Source organism: Eptesicus fuscus, chromosome 18 (genome assembly GCF_027574615.1).
Source record: "Eptesicus fuscus isolate TK198812 chromosome 18, DD_ASM_mEF_20220401, whole genome shotgun sequence".
Lineage (NCBI taxonomy): Eukaryota > Metazoa > Chordata > Mammalia > Chiroptera > Vespertilionidae > Eptesicus > Eptesicus fuscus.
This window is the reverse complement of record NC_072490.1, coordinates 25,598,497-25,623,404: the sequence shown is the minus strand read 5'-3', so window position 1 is coordinate 25,623,404 and position 24,908 is coordinate 25,598,497. Positions and strand designations below refer to the sequence as shown.

The 24,908-nt window shown below is 42.2% G+C and overlaps 1 protein-coding gene across 5 annotated transcripts in view; it reads right to left on the bottom strand.

The window, feature by feature from the left end:
* Positions 1 to 24,908, bottom strand: part of NEK11 (NIMA related kinase 11) — a 193,325-nt gene that overhangs the window by 152,990 nt on the left and 15,427 nt on the right. For all 5 annotated transcript variants that reach the window (XR_008558849.1, XM_054729552.1, XM_028129297.2 and 2 more), the window contains exon 3: positions 2,417 to 2,582. Coding sequence is in view for 4 of the 5 variants with exons in the window: in XM_054729552.1 (XP_054585527.1) it covers positions 2,417 to 2,582 (166 nt within the window). In the remaining variant the exon portion in view is untranslated. The remainder of the gene's footprint in view (positions 1 to 2,416; positions 2,583 to 24,908) is intronic.

The window sequence follows — 24,908 nt, the reverse complement described above, 5'->3', positions numbered from 1 at the left end:
CTGGATCCGGGTGAGGCCTCGAGCACCTAGGCCCGGGTGAGCCCAAGTGGCCCTGGGTCTGGGAGAGGCCAAGCGTCCCTGGGTCCGGGTGAGACCATGTGTCCCTGGATCCGGGTGAGGCTTCGTACACCTAGGCCCGGGTGAGCCCAAGTGGCCCTGGGTCTGGGAGAGGCCAAGCGTCCCTGGGTCCGGGTGAGACCATGCGTCCCTGGATCTGGGTGAGGCCTCGTGCACCTAGGCCCGGGTGAGCCCAAGTGGCCCTGGGTCTGGGAGTGGCCAAACGTTCCTGGGTCTGGGTGAGACCATGTGTCCCTGGATCCGGGTGAGGCCTCGTGCACCTAGGCCCGGGTGAGCCCAAGTGGCCCTGGGTCTGGGAGAGGCCAAGCGTCCCTGGGTCCGGGTGAGACCATGTGTCCCTGGATCCGGGTGAGGCCTCGTGCACCTAGGCCCGGGTGAGCCCAAGTGGCCCTGGGTCTGGGAGAGGCCAAGCGTCCCTGGGTCCGGGTGAGACCATGTGTCCCTGGATCCGAGTGAGGCCTCGTGAACCCAGGCCCGGGTGAGGCCACGTGCCCCTGGGTCTGGGAGAGGCCAAGCGTCCCTGGGTCCAGGTGAGACCATGCGTCCCTGGATCCGGATGAGGCCTCGTGCACCTAGGCCCGGGTGAGCCCAAGTGGCCCTGGGTCTGGGAGAGGCCAAGCGTCCCTGGGTCCGGGAGAGACCATGTGTCCCTGGATCCAGGTGAGGCCTTGTGCAACTAAGCCCGGGTGAGGCCACGTGCCCCTGGGTCTGGGAGAGGCCAAGCGTCCATGGGTACGGGTGAAGCCAGATCCTGGGTCCGGGTGAGGCCGTGCGACCCTGGATCCATCCGGGTGAGGCTGGGTCCCAGGCCCGGGTGAGACCACGCGCCCCTTGGGTATGGGTGAGGCCACGTGCCCCTTAGTCCAGGTGACGCCGTGCCCCTGGGATCGGCCGAGACCAAACCAGAGGGAGTCAGACCTCCATTACCACCATTTGTCCACCATCCAGAGCTGAGGGGTCAGTGCTGACATGTACACATAAGGAACTAATGGACATCGAATTTGGGTCTCAAAAGAACTGTTGGTCCAGGGGGAAGCTCGCTACAGATTGATTCATTTGCCTGTCAGCATAAATATTATTGCTCGTCTCACATTCAGTTCTTATTAGTATATATCTAGTGACATTTGATCTCGTTCATCTAGAGGAAATGAGGAACAACATAGACTGAGGAACAAGAACAGAACCAGAAGCAAGGAGGCATCGATCGGACTATCGGGCCTCAGAGGGAGGATAGGGGAGGGTAGGGGGAGGGTGGGGGGAGGGGGAGAGTTCAACCAAAGGACCTGTATGCATGCATATAAGCCTATCCAACGGTTAAGTTCAACAGGGGATTGGGGCATACGTGGGGAGAGGGGTGGGATGGGAATGGGGGGATGAGGACAAATATGTGACACCTTAATCAATAAAGAAATTAAAAAAAAAAAAAAAAAAAAAAAAAAAAAAACACAGATTGCCAGACCCAATGCCCAGAATTTCTGATTCAGCATGGCTGGGGTGGAGGCTGAGGATGTGTATTTCTAACCAGGTCCCAAGTGATGTTGATGTGGTCTGGGATCACACTGTTGAGTGAGAACCACTGATTTTGATCATTGTACTGTAGTTATGTAAGAAAATGTCTTTGTTCTTATGAAATACTCATAGCAGTGTTTAGGACAAAGGGACATCATGTCTGAACTTACTCTCAAAAGGCTCATGAGAAACAGATAAATGCACAAAATGAATAAAGAGAATGATAAACCAAATGTGGAAAAAAAGATAATAATTGGGAAATCTGAATGAAGGGTATACAGGAGTTCATTGTGTTATTCTTAGAACTTTCCTGGTAGATTAAAATTAAAAATTAATGCAGGGAAATAAAGTTATAGCTTATCATCTCGATCTGTCCAAGTCAGTAGTAGCCACAAGCTACATGTGGTTATTTAAATTTAAATTAATTAAAATTAAGTAAAATGTAACATCGAGCTCCTCAATCACACTAGCCATACTTCATCAAGTGCTACAGAGTCATGTGTGACTAGTGACTACTGTACTAAACAGCACAAATATAGGACATTTCCATCATCACAGGAAGTGCCTTTGGACAGTACTGATGACAGTGAAGTGCAGGGCCAGGAAAGCTCAGTGCGCCAAAAGCAGTGGCAGAGGTAGCAGCAATAGTCACAAGCAGTGGGAGTCAGCTGTTTCCCACATAAGCTAGTTTATTCATTGAATGGGGCTAAAGGCAGAGAGTGATTAAATCATAAGCAGGTGGGTCACAGTGGCTTTGCATGGATTAGTGACATACTTTTCTCTAAAACAGGTCTTTATTAAGATTTCGAGAAGAGAAGGAAACTCTCACCTCACAGTACTCCGTGATGATGCAGAAATTATCTTGCTCCACAAAGCTGGCGTGGAACTTGACAATGGCTGGGTGGTCCAGCTTGGAAAGGAGCTGGGCCTCCAAATTGGCCTGCACAGTGTCATTTGGATCGAGTTCTCCCACAGAGATTTCCTTCAATACCTTTCTGCAGCCAAAAAAAAATTTTTTTTACATATAATGAGAGCTAAAAACACACACAACACATTTAAAAGATCTAAACTAGTGGGGCAGGGCCATCTAATCAATGTGCAGGCTGTGACTACTCGTAGGTCTGGTATTGCCCGTTATGGCACTGTGTCCCTAGGTGGAGCCTGGGCCTGCCTCTCTGTCCTCGCCAGGGTCATGGCTTCCCCAAGGCCTCGGACCTCCACACCTGTGGCTCCACAGTTTTGCTAAAACAGGGCAGAGAGGGAGCTCATCTTGAGCAACATCACTGAGGTGGTCCTTCCTCTGTCTCTCTAGATAGCCCCATTTCTTTTTCTCTTGCATGGTGTCTCTGTTTCTGTCTTTTCTCTTTCTCTGTGTGCTTTCTCTCTCTCTCTCTCTCTCATTTGTTTTCATCTGTTTCTGTTTGCTTTTCAATTTCTTTCTCTATCCCTAACTTGGTGTCTCTTTGTCTCTATCTGTCTCTCTATATACATATGAGTATGTGAATATCATGTAATATATACAATGCAATATAATGTAATATAAATATATGTCACTCTGTCTCTGTCTCTTATTCTTGCTATATCTCTTTCTCTCTCTGACTTTCTCTTTCTGCCTGTGTCTCTCTCTGCCTGTGTGTGTGTGTGTGTGTGTATAATACATATAACACACACATGCACACACACACACATGCTTCTCTCTGTCTCTAAGCTCTAAAATTTCCCAAATCTATTAGTAGGACAATATCTGTTTAGTTTATATTTTAAACTATCCTCTGCCTTATTGCTACCCATACATAGGAGAGAAAAAATATATAAAGACATTGACAGAGGTATTGAGGATCTTGAGCATATATAAGTGGAACAAATATTCATTAAATCTCAAAATTATTAATTTAAAAATTGTGATAATGCAGTGAAGAGTAGACCAAAACATTACCTAAGAAAACATTATCTAAGAAAAAAGAAGCCTGATGAACAAACCAATTACAGTACCCAGAGTGTAAATAAACTAGACTGCTGGTAGAAGCACTTTAGAACGCCAATTACTTGTGGAGACATACTCCACTGATTGTGAGCTGTAGCTGTTCATTAAGGCAAATTCAGTAGGACCTGTACCAGAAATCATTCTTCAAACAGTGTTCTTTAAGAGTTATCACTATGCATATTAATGAAAATGTATTTATATAGACACGCTCTTGATTAAAGGCCCTTTAACCAATTCATAGATTAACCCGCATCCTCCAGTCCTTCCTAACAAATGCTGAGGGTTGCCTTTGCCAAAGGGATGCCTGGAGCTTGTGGCACGCCCATTTCTGTCCTTCAGTTGAGACTTGTTTGCTTACCAAAGTCACTGTGTTTATCTTAAGCTTGTTTATGCCAGTTGTGCTCATTATTGTAAACTTGTGAGTAAAACATGACAAACTGATGAAGGACGAGTGTGAAAGTTATCTTTGCTAGAAAAACTAAGTCAAATGCTTACCAAAAAACCCTGACAAGTTGAAAAAAAAATGTGGTTAAATAAGTAATTGACAAGACAATTCTAAAACGTTGGTTAAAAAATGTAAAAATCTAATATTCGTTTTGAATGTTCCTCATGATCTTCCCATTCTGAATTCACCTCCCGCCTCCCCGCCCAAAAGACAACCACAGCAGGCACTGTTTCCACAATGAGTGGTCCAATTATAGTAGAAAGGACGGCTCTTCACAGGCTCTGCCTGGGCGTTTACACGCGTCTTTAACTATGGCTGCAATTTAAGAAGTTGGAATATTTGGTCCCCTTCCCCTAATGGTGCTTTCACATTGATTCTGTTAGTTATAGAACACCCTATTAGCCTCTACTTGATAATGAAGTAGACCCTAGAGAAATGCTTGCTTGATAACATATTTTATGGCAAAACTATTCTATCAAGAATTTGGCTAAAAAGGACTTCATGTTGCTTGGCCGGCATGAATCAGTGATTGAGTGTCAACCTGTGAACCAGGAGGTCACGGTTCAATTCCCAGTTGGGGCACATGCCCAGGTTGCGGGCTTGATTCTCAGTGTAGGGTGTGCAGGAGGCAGCTGATCCATGATTCTCTCTCATCATTGATGTTTCTATCTCTCTTTCTCTCTCCCTTCCTCTCTGAAATAAATAAAAAAATATTTTTTTAAAAAATGGCCTCCTGTTATTGAGAATGGCATCTCAGTATACATAGTACAGTTAGTATACTATAAGGAGCTTGAAATGGCATACACAGCTATGTTTTTTGTAACTTCTGAAGACTATGAAGCATCAGGCAGAGCTCAGTGACATCTTCATGGTACTTTTCTAATAATTCACGGTGCCCCAGCTGACATGCAGTTGTAAAAGTCTCAGTAGTTAAGCATGACAATATAAAGCCTTACACAAACTTGTAATATTCTCTTGCTGTGAAGAAACAAAGGCTATAAAAAGCTTCAAGATACTTATTTTTCCTTGCAAACATCAAGTATTGTGCAACAGAGCATGAGATTTTACATATAGTTACCTGAGCCTTGCCTGGCAGCCTGATGATAAAGCATAAAATCTCATTTGCCCACAGCTTAGCAGATGAAGGTGGGACTATTAAGACAGGTGATATCTAATACAATCATCTCCGGCTGACACGGAGACACTCTACCTTCTTCCTCACCGAAAATCCTGTCACTGAGCTGACAGAGGGAGCTCCCATTGCATATCACTTAATATGAGATCCAATCAAAGAAAGCATGGAAACTCACCAAGTCAAGGACAGCTTGTCACCTGCTCAGGGACTCTCCGCCTGTCACCCACTCCTAAGTGACATGACAGGTATTTATTTTATCAGACTCTTCAACTGTTGGGGAGAAACTTTATGACAGCAGCAAAAATGGCCATCCCGCCAGGCGCCTCATTTTGCAGACTTTCTGTTCTCTCTCCCGAGTGTCATGATTCTTTATTTCTAGAATCTGCAGTGAACTGACAACCCAGGAGAGTGACTTTGAGAATTTGGGTCAAACATAGCTAATTTTATTCCCCGAGGATTGGCCCACCTTTCGTACAAATAGAACTGATGATATTTTTGAGATGTTCACCAAAGTTTGTTTTTCCCCCAAATCTCCTCATATCCTTCCATATTTTCCCCACTGAAGCAGCAGCATATGGGAAAAGATGACATCAGAAACTATAGAGAATATGAGTCAAATCCCCAGTTTATGATTTCCAATAGAGAGACTAAGGCCAAAGAGAAAAGACATGGCGGACATCTGATCAATGGGTGAGTGTCCTCCCTGCCCCCAGGTGAGAAGGAGACCCTCTGGACCAGATGAAGGGAGGCAAGAAAGTTAGGGACTGCTGAACCCTTGAAAAGAGTCCCTGACCTCTAGGCAAGGTCCAGAGAGCAGGAAAGGAATAGAACTCCAAGATGGGGAAGGGAGCCTAAGGGCAGAAGAACTATGCTCTTTCCAAAGCAGCCAAAGAAAATAGCAGGCCCCTCACATTTTCTGGGGTTCAGAAGGGGACAGGCGTGAAAAAAGTATTCAAGGGGAAAATGAGCCGGTGGGCCTAAAAGAGCTTTAGAATCTCCAGTGAGGACTGCAGAAAGTGGCAGAAAGGTGTTCCACGCAGCCACAACCATCTCAGTGAGAGCCGGTCAGCTGGTGAAGCCAGAAGACTTCCCAATTAGTCTAGAGATAACTAGCCACAGTCCCTTCCCTTGTGATTGCACCATCAACAATCAAGCATTGCAAGTATATAGTTAAGTACCTACTATGTGTCTATGGAGGAGCGGGCTCTGAGGATTCATGGTCCCTGCCCTTGTGTCTCCTGGGGAAGGCAGATATTAAACAGGTAAGTATGCACAAGTGTGTGTTTGTATTTTTAAAAACTTCAGATCGAGACAAATGCTATAAAGTTAGGGTAAATGATGACAGAGGCCCTCCTGATTTAAGATGCTCTGAGTCTCTAAAGTGATTGAAGCTACTGTACCCACCGAGGGCAATGCCACAGGAAACAGATTTTAATCTCAGCTTAAATAAGAGAGTAATTTTTTTTTTTTTTTTTGCTTATTTGACTTTGTTTTGATTCAGCATTCATCTGTTTGACAGAAAGATAATTAAATCTGCTCAGGACTTTTAAGATAGAGTTTTCATCCATCTAGCAAGGCAGCAATTATTTTAATGAATTCTTTCTCAAATGGTAAAATCTCATTTTTTTCTAATTTACAACAAAATACAGTTTCTGTATAGAAATTTTTGAAAACAAAACATATGGAAACTATTACCTACAATTTATCATAGAGATAATCAACATTAGTATTTCTCTGTATTTCCATCTTTTTTCTACCCGTTTTTTTAACTGTAGAGGCCAAACAGTTTACACAATTTGCCTGCTGCTATATTCACAAGACGTTATCATAGCTGCCACCTGTCATTTGTGACTGCCAGTATCTTTAGACAATATCCCTACAAGTGTAATAGATCCCTGGATTGTGGGTCCTGTCTTTTCCAGATAGATAAAAACAAACAGACAACAAACAAAACCTACCTCTCCCACCTCCCTTGCATTGGGGTGCCAGTATCTAACCTGGGTTCCACCAGTCAGCTACACCCATCCAAGACTTTGCCTTGGGTGTGAGTTGTGTGAAGAAACAGGGGAGACATGGGGCCTCCCATTCACTAACACAGGTGTCATAAGAAACAGTATGCCCTGGGGGCAGGGCAGCAGGTCACTTCAGTGGTGTGGTTCTGGCTGATGTTTCTGGAAACTGAGCTGTCAGCCTGCTCCCCTGCCTTCCCAGTGCCGCTGTGCGTTATCTGTATTCTGCCTGAACCATGCAGAGGGCGCCTGCTCTTACCTGCACCTGGGAGCCCTGACCAAGGCAGTTCTGCATGACATAGTACATTCACGTGCTAACATGAATCCCTGTTAACACTTTGGGGTAATGAAAATGGAACCTCTAATTAACCTCATTAAGTTAATTTTTATTTATTTACTTGAGTCTTAAAATTTAAGCTCTTCTAAGGGATTTTAGGCCACGGTATTTCTCATTTACAGGTAGGAATATCATGAGAGTGGAAGCATCCTTTTGAAAGTTATTTCATCCCCTTTAATATGACATATAACTTTAAAATATAAAGGGCATGAAAAAATGTAATGTCAGAGAGTGATATGTATTCAAAAAGTGGCACATTGATTTAAAAAAAAAGGAAAAGCCAATTATCAACAAGACAAAAATAAAAAGTGTTGGGAGAAGATGTGGAGAAAAAAAGGAGCCCTATACACTATGGGTGGGACTGTAAATTGGTAGCAACTATGGAAAACAATATAGAGTTTCCTCAAAAAAATTTAAAAATGGAGCTACCATATGACCCAGCAATCCCTCTTCAGGGTATCTACTCTAAAAAAAATTGAAAACATTTATTCATAAAGATATATGTACCCCTATGTTCATTGCAGCATTATTCATAGCCAAGACATGGAAACAACACAAGTGTTCTTTGACAGATGTTGGATAAAGAAGATGTGGTACATGTAGACAATGGAATACTACTCAGTCATAGGAAAAGATAAAATACTGCCATTTGCAACAATGGATGGATCTTGAGCGTATCATGCTAAGAGAAATAAGTCAGATAGAAAAGGACAGGAAACATATAATTTCATTCATATGTGGGATATAAAACATAAGGCAACAAATGAATAAACAAAACAACAACAAAAAACTCATTGACATAGACAATAGTATGGTGGTTATCAGAGGGTGGGAGGGACATTAAAGAGGGCAAAGGGGTTAAAAATTGTGATAGAAGGAGATTAAACCGGGTTATAAGCACACAATGCAATAGACAGATGATATAATATTGTACACCAACCTGCTGGAGTATAGGGGCCTAGTGGCCAGAGAGAGGCCTCAGGCACAATTAATTGCAGGTGCTGGCAGTTGGAGGCTGGGCCCATGGATAGGAAACATTAATAGCCCAGGGGATACAGGTAGGGCACCCCACCATCTTCCATAGGGATAAAAATAAAGGACATTTCCTCCATGTTAAATTCTGGTCTATTTTATCAATACACCTGAAGATAGCTAGGATATTCCTGAAGTTGGCTAGACAAAATAAAGTGTCTTGAATACTGAATAATGAAACTGCAAACTAATTATAACCTATATATAAATTCCATTTCCTAAGCTTTTCAAAGGTGATTTAGTTCACAAACATATTAGCAGTATATAGGAGTATTACATACAGATAAATAAGCAAAGAATAAGTAAGTAATAATAATTAACAATAAAGATAATAAACAAAGAACAAATAAAAGTATAAGTATTTCAGATATTTCTGTTTGGCAAATATGCTATTCTTGGCTCCTGACTTGATTATATTTTCAGTTGTGGTGTCAAATCCCATGCAGTGTTTCACTGCTGGTACCATAACAAATTATACAAGTTGCCATTTCTTCTCCTAAGTAACAGAAGAGAGGAAACAGCGAGCTCAGCAGCAGGAGGTTTAAAGACAAATACTGCCTACATTTTGAGATTGTCTTAGGTACTATAACTCTGCAGGTATGACTTTATGTATGTAAGGGCCAGTTTTTAATAAGTTCAATTGTGCAAAACTCATTTGATTCAAAATTATTAAATAACTGGGTAGTAATATGCCTTAAAAACAAAAATAAAAACTGGTAACATATGACTTATTGCAACAAATCATTCATTCATTCTATCAGACTTTGAAAGGTACTGAGCTGAGAGCAAACAAAGACCCTGTTTCACATCAGCAAGGAAATTAAGGAGCATGACCATGTCAATAAGGATATGAAAGAATAATTCACCCTAGATAATCGGGTTAGCTTTTGTTACGACTATTATATGCTCCAAATTTACAATGCGTGTTAGGTTAATATTCAAAATGCAGTACTCTAATACAGAATTCTTGTCAGGGTTTCATTTTGAACATTACAGAAAAACACCAGACCTGTGGCTTTCAATGGGAAAGCCAGATGTGACGCAAAGCCCACCATGAAATCAAGATACAGAGACAAATTGAGTTTTAAGAAGCAACAAAAACTAATTAGAGCTCTATTTCCTTCACTACGTAAAACTGACCAAGGATAAGCCCAGTTTAAAGTAAAATTAAATTATGATCCAGGCAAGAAGAAGGTTGGTGCTCCGAAAATAAAATGAAAAAAGAATCTAGGGTGTCAGTGAAATAAAGTCCCCTAATCTGATTGGTAGCAGGTAGATGCTGGGTGGCCTCAGTTAACATTCAGACAGACAAAGCAGCAAAAAGTTTGTATTTCTAAATTTCAGTCTCTAATTCATCATCATGGTAATTGTAATATATGGACTTGTGCTAAATTTCTCTCTTTTATTTAACTATAACATAAAGCAGGTTGTCATTTTATTTAATTTTTGAGATGGAAAGGAAGGAAAATAAAGCTTTATATATTAGCATACTTCCATTAGATGGTTTAAGCAACTGATTCTGGGTCTTATATTTCTGCTTAGTGCTTATACAAAAAAAAAAAAAAAAAAATGCATCAGAAAGCCAAGGCTTAAGCTACTGACAGAGCTCAAATTAGAATCTACTACTAAGAAGGATCTAGTTTCCCTGAATGAGAGCTTTGGATTCAGGCATTGATTTGTAACATACAAAAAGTTACTGTCGACTAAGAAGAGCTTCAAGACAGGGGGACCGGTGGCTAGCCTGTCTCTCATTACACAGGCTTCGTTTTCCAGTCAGGAGGGCAATGGGGGACCTGGCTGACTAAGTGCTTCAGAACCTCCGTGTGTGCTGCATCTCCCAGAGGAGGCTGTGCAGAGTCCGCCCTACCTGCCCAAGGAGACCCTCTCCTCAGGTCATCACCCTGAGCCCAGGTCACTAAACAAGACCATGAGCACAGCTCTCCACCAGCGTGGTTTCTAGAGACTCCGGGATTTACTTGAGGATAATCAGAGTGTTGTCATGTTCATACAATGAAAGAAAAAAGAATTGTTAGAGTCATCAAGCGTAATATCTGAAGAAGCCTCCAAGAAAGGAAACAGGAGTGTAAGAGCAGCGCTTCTCAGATTTTGCTGTGCCTGTGAGTCATCGGGGGATCTGCTCCAATACAGGCGAGGATGGGCCGAGCATGCCCATCTCTAAAAGGTCACTGGTGATGGCCGAAGCTGCTGGTCCGGGGATCACACTGTGAGCCGGCGGGTCCCAGCAGGTAGGCTCCAGAAGACCGCCAACGCTGAGAGTGTTGGCGGGCCCAGAGTTCTCGGGAGGCCTGGAGGACGGTGGGTGTGAAGAGCAGCCCGAGAGAGAGGGCACATGTCCAGCAGCGTGAGATATCATTTGACGACAAAGGCTTCGAACCACTGATGGTCCAGCCCCCTCACTTCACGGATGAGGACACTGGCACCCAGAGAGGCTGTGAGACTTGACCACGGCCCCTACCGAGAATATTTCACAGCCAACCAACAGGACCCCCAAACTCCAGTGCGTTTTAAAGCACCGTTAGGAAAATGGCCCTTCCAGTTCGGGCCCATGTGTTAAAAACTGTGGTTTGTGTTGGTTTCCTCTTGCTCTGTTCCCAGTAGTGATAAGGTGTAGCTGCCACTGACCCTTCAAATATGCCCTGTTACACAATTTATGGCTCTCGTGTATTTATACTCTGCCCCATTTCACAGAGGATCTGACATAACTTATATAATAAAATTAAAAAATGAGACCGGCAGGAATAGGTAGAAACGGGAAGCAGGGAAAAGCAGATGCTCATATGCAGCCAAAAATGGCTGCTACAGTTGAGCTTCAGATTGAATTCCAAACTTCGTGGAATGTAGTATTACTACTGCTGCTGCTGCTGCTATTTATGATCATGCCATAGATGTAATTCTTGCCTATCATAAGAGGGTATTTCAACCTCTGATCCTTCAGGACATAAATTGCCTTTCATTTTAATCACATAGCAGTAATGGTTTCCTCAAAAAGGACATCAGTGATTATTTTAAATAGAACTCGTTCAGAAATAGGATTCTAATGTACATATGGGATAAGACTCCTTGATGTCTAATTTAGGCAAAGCTTCTTAACTCTTACCTTACCCCAGTTTCTAATTCCAGAGCACCTGAACTGTGCAAGACACTCTTCCTGTCGGAGACACAGCCTCTGCCTTCCAGGGGTTTGCAATTCAGTGGGATGGCAGAGACAAATAATTACAAACTATAAGAAAGCAGCATGAAGCTTAAAAAAATGAAAGAATATCCTAAAAAGAGAGCCAAAGGCCAATCACATAAAAACATCCAACCACTAAAATAATAATATTGGGGTTAATTATGACTATAGAAGATGCCATATAAGAAACAGTTATTTGGCACCAGGCAATGTGCTAAGACACCTTGAAATGAGGAAGGTGAGATAAGACACTCTTGGAATGAATAAACTGTGCCTTTAAGTGAGGCTCAGACCCTCACTTAAAGGCACAGAGTCAATAGAGTAGGAAACCACACCCAATAATAAAACTGAGACCCCCACTTCTGAATCCTGGGAACCTCATCTCTATGGGATCCTGCCTTCTGCGTTCACAAAGTCAGACCTAAGTGAGCTGCACGCTGAGAGACAGTCTGTACACCAAGGGTGATAATATGAATAATCGGGGGGGGGGGGAAAGGTACCCTCTTGCCTCCCCCCCCCCAAAGCACATGTTTTAATTTTCATGAAAAGTATCTTTCAGAAATTGTAGAGCAATTCTAACATGAATCTCTGGCAAAGTTGAAGGCTGTGTGCATTTAGAACACAAAGCGAAGGCCAGCAGGGGCTCGCCTGGGCTATGGAGTATAAGGCTCACTAAATTAACCTCATTTCTTTCTGTGAGAGGGTTATTTGATTGGTAGATCAGAGAGAAGTAATTAGTCATGGTATCTCATGATTTCAGCCCGTCTGATAAATTCATGTTAACAGATGTCGACGAGAAGAGTCTTGTGCTAGCCTTTTTTTAAAAAAAATATATTTCTTTATTGATTTCAGAGAGGAAGGACAGAGAGATGGAAGCATCAATGATGAGAGAGAATCATTGATCGGCTGCCTCCTGCATGCCCCCTACTGGAGATCGAGCCCACAACCCGAACATGTGCCCTTGGCCGGAATCGAACCTGGGACCCTTCGACCCTTCAGTCTGCAGGCCGATGCTCTATCCACTGAGCCAAACCGGCTAGGGCCTTGTGATAGCCTTTTAATATAGGGAGATGCAATCTTCATGTGGATTGGATTCATGGCTGGTTGAACAAGTGGGCCAAACAGGCTAGCGTCTTGGGTTTCAGGCCACTTTGCAGATGCTCCCTCTTGTAATGCCACTGGAATCCATCCCTAATATTATCTTCGCCAACATGTTATTAATGACTTGGGTGAAGATCCAAAAAGACATATTTACCAAGTTTGTAGAAGATACAAAGCCAGGCAACATAATGAATAGACATAGTCAAAGTGATTGAAGAAGCTGAAATGTGAGCTGGAAACCACCCAGGTTGAATTCTGCAAGGATAAACCTGGAGTTCTATAGTTATAGCTGGGAAAATAAAATCTCTAAAATGAGTGAAACCCACTTAAGAGTAGAATGGCTGATCTATAAAAACTGTGAAGGTGTGTGGGGATAAGACTAGTTGCCCCCCCAAATTCAATATGAGACCACAATATGATATGACTGTTAAAAGAGCTCCTGAGACTCCAAGCTGATTTTGAAAGGTCTGAAAGGTTTTAGTATTAATACACTTGGTTCCATTATACCCCTTGTGTTCAGGCCTGGAAGCCTCATTTCAAGGGAAATAATGTCACAGAAGTTACCCAAAGAATGATGATTAAGATCTTCAGGAATCTTAAAATCAGTTACCCAAGGAATAGAGAAACGAAAGGGACAGAAATATATTTTGAGCAATAACTTATGAAAATGTGCTAGAAATGTTTCCTGTGGCATTCATTGAATACTTAAACCCATTAAAAAAGTTGTTATTTTCTCTACTTTACAAGTGAGAAAACTGAAACTGATAGTTTAAGTAATTGTGTGAAGTAAATGGAGAAATTGATATATGAATGCACAAGGGTCTGACTTTAAAGCTGAGGCATTTTCCAATTTATTATTAATGTAACCTCTATCCAGTGGTTAAAACATTGATAATATTATCCAAGAGAAGATTAGACAAAGAAGGGACATAATGACTATGTCATACACTATATGCCAGCCTTCAGTCACACTATTTTCCATGCCTTCCTCTCTCTACCCCTTCTCTGCCCATTTACATTCATGTAAACCTTGACTCCTATGCTTTCTTCTACAATGTCTTTTCCATTCTATAAACATGGGCCACGTGCACCTCCATCTAGATCCTAGCATGTCCTGCAAGGCGTTGAAAGTGCCTATTTACTTCCCAGTGGGCCTGACTACTCTGTCAGCTGTTTGAAGGCAAGAGCCATAACCAATTTGGTTTTTATGTTTTCTTCATAACAGCTTTATTGAAATATAATTCACATGCCATAAAATTCACTCTTTTAACATGTGCAATTCAGTGGTTTTTAGTATACTCCCAGAGGTTTGAAATCATTACCACTATCTAATTGTGGAACATTTTCATCATCCCTTTTAGAGACTGAATTGTGTTCCCTCCCACCCCCAATTCATATGCTGAAGTACCAACTCCCAATACTTCAGAATAGAGCCATAATTTGAAGATAAGGTCTTTCATGAGGTGATTAAGTTAAAATGAAGCCAGTAGGTAGGGTGGGGCCCTAATCCAATATGACTGCTGTCCTTGTAAGAAGACAGAAAGGGACACCCGGGGCACATGCAGCATCACACAGAGGAAAGAGCCACGTAATGACACAGTGAGCAGGTGGCCATCTACAAGCCAAGGAGAGAGGTCTCAAGGAAGCCAGCCCTGCAGTGGTGCGGGTGAATTTGTACATAGCCATGTAATTAAGGAACAGATGGTACTTGGCAGCTCACTATCAGCCCTGGAGCTCTCTAGTCACCACAAAGGACATTATGCAACCTTGCAATCGGGACCAGAGAACCTTCCAGGTTAAAGGCTAAAATGCCTTTGCACCCTCTCTTAGGGGCAAGGGGAGAGGAGGTAGATTGGTCATGTTGGGGGAAAATGATTTACACAGTTCAGATAGATGGGGAAGATCCAGTTGATAGAACGCCTTAAGTGTGAGGCTTAATTTAAAATTTCTCTGACTAGGAGGGATTCAAGAGCTGTATGTAACATCTTTAGCAAGAGAGGGACATTATGAAAATAGTATTCTATAAAATGGTCAACCTTGAGCTTGAGGAAAGAGTAGAGTAGCCCACCAGTCAGGAAGCTGCTACAGATGTAAAGTTACAGTGGAGAACAAGGTAAATTGGAGAGATTCTTAAGGAAAAATTGGCAGGTCTCTGGATAGGTGGTGGACAGAGAAGCCAGTCACATGTGACACTATTTACCAGTTTTCAGAATCAGGAGTGGTAACTACCAGAAAAAAGGGATACTTTCCATTTGATTCGCAAAATCTCAGACATTGTCTGGATACTGAAATGAAGATTTCCTTTGGACCCTGAAAATATTCATTTGCCTCTCAGCATAACCATTATTGCTTGTCTCGTTTTCGGTTCTTATAAGTGTATTTCTAGTATCACATGAGCTCACTCATCTAGGGGAAATGATGAACAACATAGACTGATGAACAAGAACAGCATCGGTCAGACTGTCAGACCTCAGAGGGAAGGTAGGGGAGGATGGAGATAAGGGAGAGAGATCAACCAAAGGACTTGTGTGCTTGCATATGAGCCTAACCAGTGATCACGGACAACAGGGGGGTGGGGGCATGCGTGGGAGGGGTTTGGGATGGGAATGGGGGGGATGAGGACAAATATGTGATACCTTAATCAATAAAGTAATTTAAAAATAAAAGAAAATATGACACTGCATAATGGCTGAAATATCAAAGCTTGAGGTATAGGCTTTAGGTTAACCTGCTCTCAGGTAACGGAAAATTAGGAAAGTAAATGGAGCAAATGTGAAACAACACCTACGCTTAAACATATCATCCTTCACCCAGAGAACATTTACCAGATAAACTTCAACTCAGTGAATCATCAGAAGACTAGAAAAATTGCCTCAGTGAGAAAAGCAATGAAAGCCAGTGAACAGTGACAAACAGAGCATATTTTCTCTCATTAAGCGTGGCATTCAAGACCTTTATGTCTAAGTTTTCACGTGAGGTTATAAAGACCTGTTCAAACAAAATGACTTCACCCTTGCTAATTATTTTTAAACCTTCAGAACCAAAACAGTTCAACTACTTTGACTGCTACTGAACTATGCCAGAGGTCTATCATTTGGGGGAAGACTCTAGTTGCCACCCCCTACACACCTGCCACAATCCACATGCTATCTGTGTTCAGGGCTGGCTTCATGGACATGGACCTGTGCAGTCACACAGGGCCCAGTGATTAGAAGGGCCCTACATGTGGTTTAATGCTCTGCTGTCACTGCTTTGAAATTCAAGGGACCTTGCATTTTCATTTGGTACTAGGATCTCACAAATGAAGTAGTCAGTCCTGCCTGTGTTATTCAAACATAGCCATTGCTAAACTAACCAACTTCATTCTTGGTCACTGGGTCAACTTTGCTTTTTATACATGGGTTGAAGTGAGGCAGGGCTCAAATCTGTCAATCCCCTATATGCCTGTCATTGCCATGAATGCTCTTGACAGGGAATGGGTGCGGGACCATGGCTACAGATGAGGAAGTCAAGAGGCCATAGGAGCATTTATAAGAACTGAAACATCTTCATCTCCTGGTGCAAATCAGGTGCTCAGAGCAATGCTACCACCAGTGGGGCCACTTAAAAATTAACTTTCTAGAGTCAGTAGAAAGGCCAAATGGAAATAAACTGTGTGCACACTTCGATACAAATGCTATTAAACACACACCCCTCACATGGTGCAGGTGGACCTCACTTTGGTTCCGTTCCTGAAAGGACTACCAGGAAGAGCTGGAGCACACTGACAGAGCTTCAGTGAATGATGAGACTCTCTGATGGGATTTTTATCGCATTTCAAAATCAGGTTTGATTTCTTGTGAGTTACACTTCTAAAATTCTAACTTATGTCAGGCAAATATGGCTATTAAGTCTTCACAGTTTTACCCTAACTCTTCAAAAATGTATGTAAAAATAACTAAATCTCCTCCTATTATATTTGAATCTCCAGCTCCAGAAAAAGTATGTTGAAATAAAATTGAAGCAATTCTTAGTAGTTTCAATGAGCTAAATATATTTTCATGAAACCAAGAAAAATAATACTTCTCCTTAAAATAATCTGAAAATGCATTTGCAGTGGTAATTAAAGGTTATCCTAAACTAGAGATCATAATGCCTTGTAGCTACCTGGAATTTTTATAATGCTTTTTTATTTGAAGCATCCTCATAGAACTACTATAAAATCAAATAAAATCATGTTATTGAAATACTTTGTTCTTTAATATTATTATTGATGGAAAGCAATATAAAAAGACAATTTATGCAACTTACAGGATCAAATTTGACCAATTTTATGTTCATAGAAAATTTAGACAAAAGAAAATTAAATACTTCATCCTTAATCAATTACATCAGCTTATTTTCAAAATTTAATGGTTAAATCTTCAATTAAGATACAGGAAATCTTACATTTGTCCTCAGTCCCCTAGCATACCTTAGATTTAAACCAATCACCTCTCCTCAATTACCTCAGCTATAACCAGAGATAAATCCTGTCACCCAGACAGACATATCTATGAAGATCAGGGAGCTACCAGGTTAGACTGTCTGAGGATCTAAAGATGGGGTGACTTCCCTGCCTTATCTATATTATAGTATAAGTTATTTAAGGGAACTGTAATGGAGGCTTTAAGACTTTAAGAGACAGAGATGAGTCAATGGGTTTTATTTATTTAAAATACAATGATAAGCAATATCCAGATATTGTACCAACAGCTTTCAGCCCTCAGTCTGAAAAGGGGACCCCCTTCAATGCCTAAACAGCCCTGATCCAGGGCTGGTTCTGTTTTCCCTGAAATTGGGGGCCAAAGACTAGAGGGGGTACCTGCCCCTGTGGAGGGCATCTGCTCTGACCCCTTTGTTGTCTTCTCTCAAGGCAGAAACTGGGGGCCCTGGATGACACAGCTCATATTAGACCCATCTGCTCCCCGAGAGGAACCACTAAGGAAGGCATCTGGAGGCTTTCCGGCTCCACGTAGAGGAATTTCCTGAGGGCCAGGGAACAGCACACTGAGTGTGCCTGCCAGTCACTGCTGAAGGACTGAGATATTTCCAGGCACTGAATGAAGCTGAAGCCTGGAAAACAGAATGTCCTTTTGAAAATGCCTCGCTCCTAAGGTATCCTGGGAGACCCTGTCTGCAAGGGCTGGGGTGGGGCAGCTACCTCCTTCCAAGAACTCCCTTCCATCCCAACACCGGGGCACCTATTCATCGCACTGTGAAATCTCTCCAGCAGAGAAAGGCACACAATGGGAGAGCCAGAGAGAACCAGCCAGGGATTTCACAAGCATCTCTACTGACCTCAAGGCGGTGAAATGAAGTTAAAGCCCTCATGGGAAAACCTGGGTGCCATTTCTCCCCACCCACATTTGCCCTTATTTCCCTGTAAAACAACTCCAGCTCTCCAGATAAAGAACTGAATAACCATTCTTAGGTCTCTCTGCTCTAGTGCCCACACATGGACATATATGCAAATGGAAATGTAGTATCCCTGTGCTACTGAGAAAAACAAGAGCTTTAGTAATGGGGTTTGCTCCACAAGTCCTTCCAAGTTCTTTCATCTGAGTTGTTTTTGTCACCCAAGTGACTATTTACTATCATTTTCATACCAAACACAATATGAACTATTGACTAGCATTTATCAGAGAGACACTTCCTGCCTTCTTTCCCTGTTTTATTCTTTCCATAGCATTTAATCATACTTTAGTACATTATATAATTTAGTCATTGCCTTTCTCCACAGCCCCACCAGAATGGCCTCCCGCCCTGAGAACAGTTTGTTGGGTTTGCCGCTATATCCCAGGCCAAACCAGCACCTGACTCGATACACTGACCAAAGACTGAATGAAGACATTCCCAGTGTAGGTTAAAGGTAAATACTGCTTCCTACTTGTCAATGACCGAATGACTCTGCTGCATTAGGCACTTGGGTGATACAAACTGGATCATTTATTTCTTCCTGCAGGACCTGAAAGGTGAATCTTCACATAAAAAGAGTGACCCCTTCTCCACCTGGGAACAGGGAGACAACATGGCTCTCCTGTCCCCAGAGGTGCCATGGCCTGGCCAGTTTATTAAGACGGCAGCCCTGCCCGAGGCTGGGCTTTCTGCTACATCTGGAAAGAGAGGCAAAGTAAGTTCAGCCTTGGAGTGAGGAAGAGGGAGGGACAGAGAACAAAAGCTGCCCCACTGCGCCTCTGAAGGTTTCACATGGGAGGGGACACCCATCAATCTAAGTTACAAAACCCATGTCCTTCCAGGGTCCAGATGTCCTTCACTGGATGAGCCTCCTTTCCCTGCAGCTCCTCCACGTTTCTCTTCTGCATCAGGGCTTATCACTAACGTGGCCAAAATGGCCGTTAGCTCAGGGCTGCAGATTCAGGAAGGGCTTCAAATATGGACTTCTGACAAGAGCCCCAAGCCAGATGACCTACCCTCTGTCTCGGGGTCACACCGACAGCTCCGACAGGTGCTCTCTACAAGACTTTCCATGTGGTCCCCATTTCCAGGCCACCCCAACCGCAATACACTAGGAATTAAATGTTACAATAATTCTATAATTACCTTTTAGTATAGTCACATAGCACTGTGGTTTTTTGGTGTTAATTTTTTGTTGTTAAATTGAAATTTTAAATATAGCCCATTTTCTTGCTGCCCTGTTTTAGAAAGTCTTTAATAGACTTTAAAAGAAGGGAAGTGGCTCAGATGTGTCTCAGCCTCTAAGAGACCCTGATCTCTCTCACCCTATTGGCCCTCATAACAGAGCTATTTGCATTCACATCCTACTTTCAGCGCAAATGCCAGATCCTGGAAGACAATGGCTGTAGCTGCTTCCTCTTTGGCAGCCACCAACTACATGCTTGTTGAACAAAACTGTACTCTGCCATTCTCATGGACAGTGGAGAGTTAAGTTTGGATAAATTATGGCTTTTTCTTTTCAGATAGAGCACATACACATTTTTGTATACACATAAACCAGGAAATGTGCATCTAATACATAAGAAACACCAAACCGATTTCATGCCAGTTAAAATAGTCTGTGAAGATTAAAAAAACAAATTTCCAAATTTATTTCTCAGCTGACTTGTGCTTTACCAAGGAAGAAATTAAAAGTATGGTAATGATCTATTTTTTACCTCTTATTCATTTAACCAATAATATGGAAATATTGGTAGACTAATTAAATGAAGATGACATTATGGGCCCTGAATTAATACTGCCAGTGGAAAAACAGCCACAGCTTAATAGTTGATCTACATGTTACATTACCACCATCTGCTGTTCATAACAGTGACTTTTAAATAGTGACTTTCATTCTAATTCCTCTTACTGAATCTTTTGTAAATTTAAATAACACCTATGCTTATGACCACTAATTTCAACATGGTGTCCATGGGTGTCCAACAGGGTTATTAGCATTGCCTAAGTTGGGCCCCTTGGCACACTAGTACTAATAAGAAGGGCCCGAAAAGAGGGGAGATCAGTCATTGGACAAATTTGAAAAAAGCTCTTGAAGAATCAAAATTTATCCAAGTAAATTTAAGGCTCTGAAGAGTCCCTCAGCAAAATAATAATAATAATAATAATAATAATAATAATAATAAATAATAATAATAATATAAAAAATAGTGGAATGCAATTGTGGGAAACAAGTGTTTTCTAAACTTGTTTAATCATGGAACTCCCCCCACCTTTTTTTTTTTTTTTATTCCTCACCTGAGGATATGTTTTTCATTGATTTTTGAGAGAAGAGATGGGAGAGAGAGAAACATTGATGTGATAGAGAAACATCTATCGGTTGCCTCCAGCATGCAGGGATCGAACCTGAGACCCTTTGGTGCACCTGATGATGCTCTAGCCAACTGTGCCACACGGGCCAGGGGCTGGAACTCCTTTTCATACAGAACACTCATTAACATGTTCAAAGACAGCAGCATTCGGTGCTCTAGTGCTTAAGGTAAAAGGCCACTGAGCCTATTCCAAAAATCAGCTGTAAATGTTTCATTATATAAAATGCCTGCAAGCAATCTAGACAAATTTACAGCATGGTTTTTGCTTATAAATACTTTGTCACCAGATTTACACATTTTCTTATATCCCCTCCAGGAAAACAGGTGGGCAAAGGATCCCTGTCGTCACTAATCCTTCACAGCAAAGTTATTTCAGAAAGTGAAAACTCATCTCATCACTAGGCCTCAATAACTAGTGCTCCCCAAAAATTTCCAGAAAAATACACCTAAGAGCAAAGAGGAGCAAACTCCTACGCCTGGAATGGGACTTCCAAAAGCAGGATATGTCTCTGAAATCTCGTGCTTTATTTTAAAAAGTCACACAAGAAATAGTGACATTTGTGAAATGACAGATGTTCAAGGTTATTCACTGCAGCAGCATTTTTAATAACAAAAGATTAAAAACAACCCAAAAGCACATCGACAGGAAAGTGGATAAATTATACTATGGCCATACAATGGAATGTACTATGCAGCTTAAAAACAAGAATGGAGATAATCTCTCTATACTAACACAGAAAGATCTCCAAGATACTTTTGTATATGAAAATAACCATGAGACAGAAATATGTAATGTGCTAGTTTTTATCAGAAGGGGCAAAAATAAGAATCTATATTCCAGAGTTGCTTATCTACACTAATAAAAGAGAAAGATGCAAATTGACCATACCTTCGTGACACCCACCAGCCAATCAGGAGTGAGTATGCAAATTGACCCCCCAAAAAAAGATACCAGGCTATGGCAATGATGCAGACATTCCACACCGCCCCAGCTGCCCCGGGCTTCTGGGCAGCGTGGGAAGGTGGAAAGGTGGCTCCAGGCCGGAGTGAAGGCAGAAAGGCGGCTCCGGCCAGAGCCAGCAGCCAGGGGAAGGAAGGCCCATTCTTGCATGAATCTTCATGCATCAGGCCTCTAGTATATACATAAAGCAACTCTGGAAGAATCCATAGGAAACTCTTAAAAGTTGGTCATCTTTTGGGAAGAAGGGGACAAGAATGAGAGGAGACTTAAACAGTACACCTCTTTATATTTTTTAAGTCATATAAATGTGTAATATTAAAATATTAAAAAATAAAAAATTATGCAGGATTTTCACTCCATTCATGACATATTTACATTTATCTTCAAAAATATTTTAAATTACCCGTCTATTTTCACAACAATAAAACTAAATCTACATTTAAACTCCTGCTTGGTGGGTCATCTGGGACATCATATGTTGTCCCAAGTATGGGTTTAGGCAATTAAAAACTTGCTTAAACATTTAGCCTTTATTCCTTTTAGAGAACCGAAACCAACACAAAAATATCTGTAACCTCTACTTAAAAAATGCTTGCTCAACAGTTTGGGATTTTTACCTACAGGCTAGAGTTTTAAAACATGGCAAGGCTGCCCTGGCCAGTGTGGCTCAGTTGGTTGGGTGTCATCCTGCGCACGGATAGGTTGCCTGTTTGATTCCGGTCAGGGCACATGCCTGGGTTGCAGCTCGATCCCCAGTAGGGGGCGTCTAGGAGGCAGCTGATTATGTTTCTCTATCTTTCTTCCTCTCTCTAAAAAAATCAATAAAAATATATCCTATATAATAAAGGGGTAATATGCAAATTAACCCTCACAAGATGGCTGCCTACGACCAGGCCGGCAGAGGGGGGCATTTGGGGGTGACCTGGCCAGCAGCGGGGGACAGTTAGGGGCGACCAGGCCAGCACGCAGAGGCAGTGAGGGGCAATCAGTCTGGCAGGGGGGGCAGTTAGGGGTGACCAGGCAGGGAGGCAGATGAGCGATAAGGAGCTAGCAGTCCAGGAGAGGGTGCAGGCTGGGCTGAGGGGATGAATTTCGTGCACTGGGCCTCTAGTTTTAAAATAATAAAAAAAAGATAATATGGCAAGGTTTACCCCAGGGTCTTAGAACTCTCATGCTCAATATCTGTGCTGACTTACTTTTTGGAAGTGACCACATAGAAAGTACCACAACACTGAAATGGCAACTCAGAATGTGAAGCGTCACAGACTTCTGCCCATTCTTCAATACCAGTGTCCAAGGATAAGCCAAACCTTAACAACAAACCAAACCTCTGCTTTACAGCCCAAAGTAACTGGAGTTTCAAACTCTCCAATTATTTCTAATAAATATTTTTTAAATGATGATCATAAAATAAATCAGTCTGGCTTAAGCCAAACAATTTCCTATTACATTTCCTAAATTTAAAAAATAATTAGGCTTCTTTTGGGTGTACTTTCACTGCACTTTTATCATTTTTATATAACATGTGAAAAACATGAGTTTTCTTTTTTTTTTTTAATATATTTTATTGATTTTTTACAGAGAGGAAAGGAGAGGGACAGAGAGCTAGAAACATCGATGAAAGAGAAACATCGATTCAGCTGCCTCTTGCACATCCCCCACTTGGGATGCGCCCGCAACCAAGGCACATGCCCTTGACCGGAATCGAACCTGGGACCCTTCAGTCCGCAGACCGATGCTCTATCCACTGAGCCAAACCAGTTAGGGCAAAACATGAGTTTTCTTTCTATGAAAGCTATGGTCCAATAAAAGCATCGATCAGACCATCAAACCTCAGAGGGAAGGTAGGGGAGGGTGGGGTAAGGGGGAGAGATCAACCAAAGGACTTGTATGCATGCATTATAAGCCTAACCAATGGACACAGACAACAGGGGGGTGAGGGCATGAGTAGGGGGGGTGGGAGGGGCAATGGGACGATAAGGATACATATGTAATACCTTAATCAATAAAGAAGAAAAAAAATACACTACTTTGATGGAACAAGCAAATGTAATATGACTAATGTCAATAAAATGTACTACAAGTACCTGCATTTTAGCCCTGAAAAGATATCCTAACGACAAGTTCTGTATCCTTGTTTACCTCCTTAGAATGATTCAATAAACCAACAGTGCCATTAATGTCTCCCAAGTTCTCTCAAACGGCAATTTTATTTCTAGGCATAACCAAGGCCAGAATTAAAAAGACAGAAACAGCGTGAGGAGCTGAACCAATGCAGCATGACCAGCAAGGGGGCCGCTCCTTACTGCTTTCATCAACTCTCCTTCGGAGGGCTGTTCCCTCTGGAATCCCTTCAGAGAAACAAACAGGCAGTGGGGACTGCAGTCTCCGGACGATCTGCTGGAGGTTCCTAAGTGGCAGAATGATTCCGCCTTCAGGTTTGATTGCCGTTGTAATAATGAGTTATGAATAATTGATCACTGGGCAATAAATTATTCAGGCGGGCACACAGTTTCCAAGGAATCCTGGCGTGAGCCTAGCTAATAGCATAATACGAGCCAGAGGCAGCAGCTGAGGGGACACCCCACAATTACCCCACGCTGCAGAGGCCTGGGTAGTTAGTGCCTCTCAGCGTGTGCTTTTCAATGAGGGGCCGTATTAATGCCTTTTGAAACTGTATAAAGTATAAGTCCCCACAGGGTACCCTAGTGTCTGCCAAGTGTGGGTATGGATTACTGAGACCTGACCTCTTCACCCATCAGACCAGGACATTTGTCATCAGCTGAGGACAACCTTTGCTAGCTGAACTGAAAACTAGTGTTGAACTGATGTGTGTTCCTCTCACATTGATATTTCTTTCTGTCTTTCCCTCTCTCTTCCACTCTCTCTAAAAATCCATGGAAAAATATCCTCGGATGAGGATTTAAAAAGAAAAAGATAGCAAGGCTTACTTAAAATTCAACTTTACGTATGTGTCAAGCCCCATCCATATCGAACATCCAAATGCTTCACTACCTAAGTGATATTAAACGGCCTTGCAAATCACATCACTCATTGATCCTTCTTGTAATTTTCACTTCTAAAACAATTCTAAAAATAATAGAAACTACTCCTTAGAGCTCAATAATCATTGTGCTGAAATATCTTGGAAAGAGCACAGGAATTAAAAGCAGCTGATCAACAAGTAGCAAACCCAATGTTGTAAAAAGGGGATGGGCTGATTTTGGCCGGAAACCCACAGTATCTGATTTCTGCAAGGCCCATGAGATGAAAGATACAGGGAGAGAAGGGAGAGAGGGAAGGAAGGGCTGTCAGG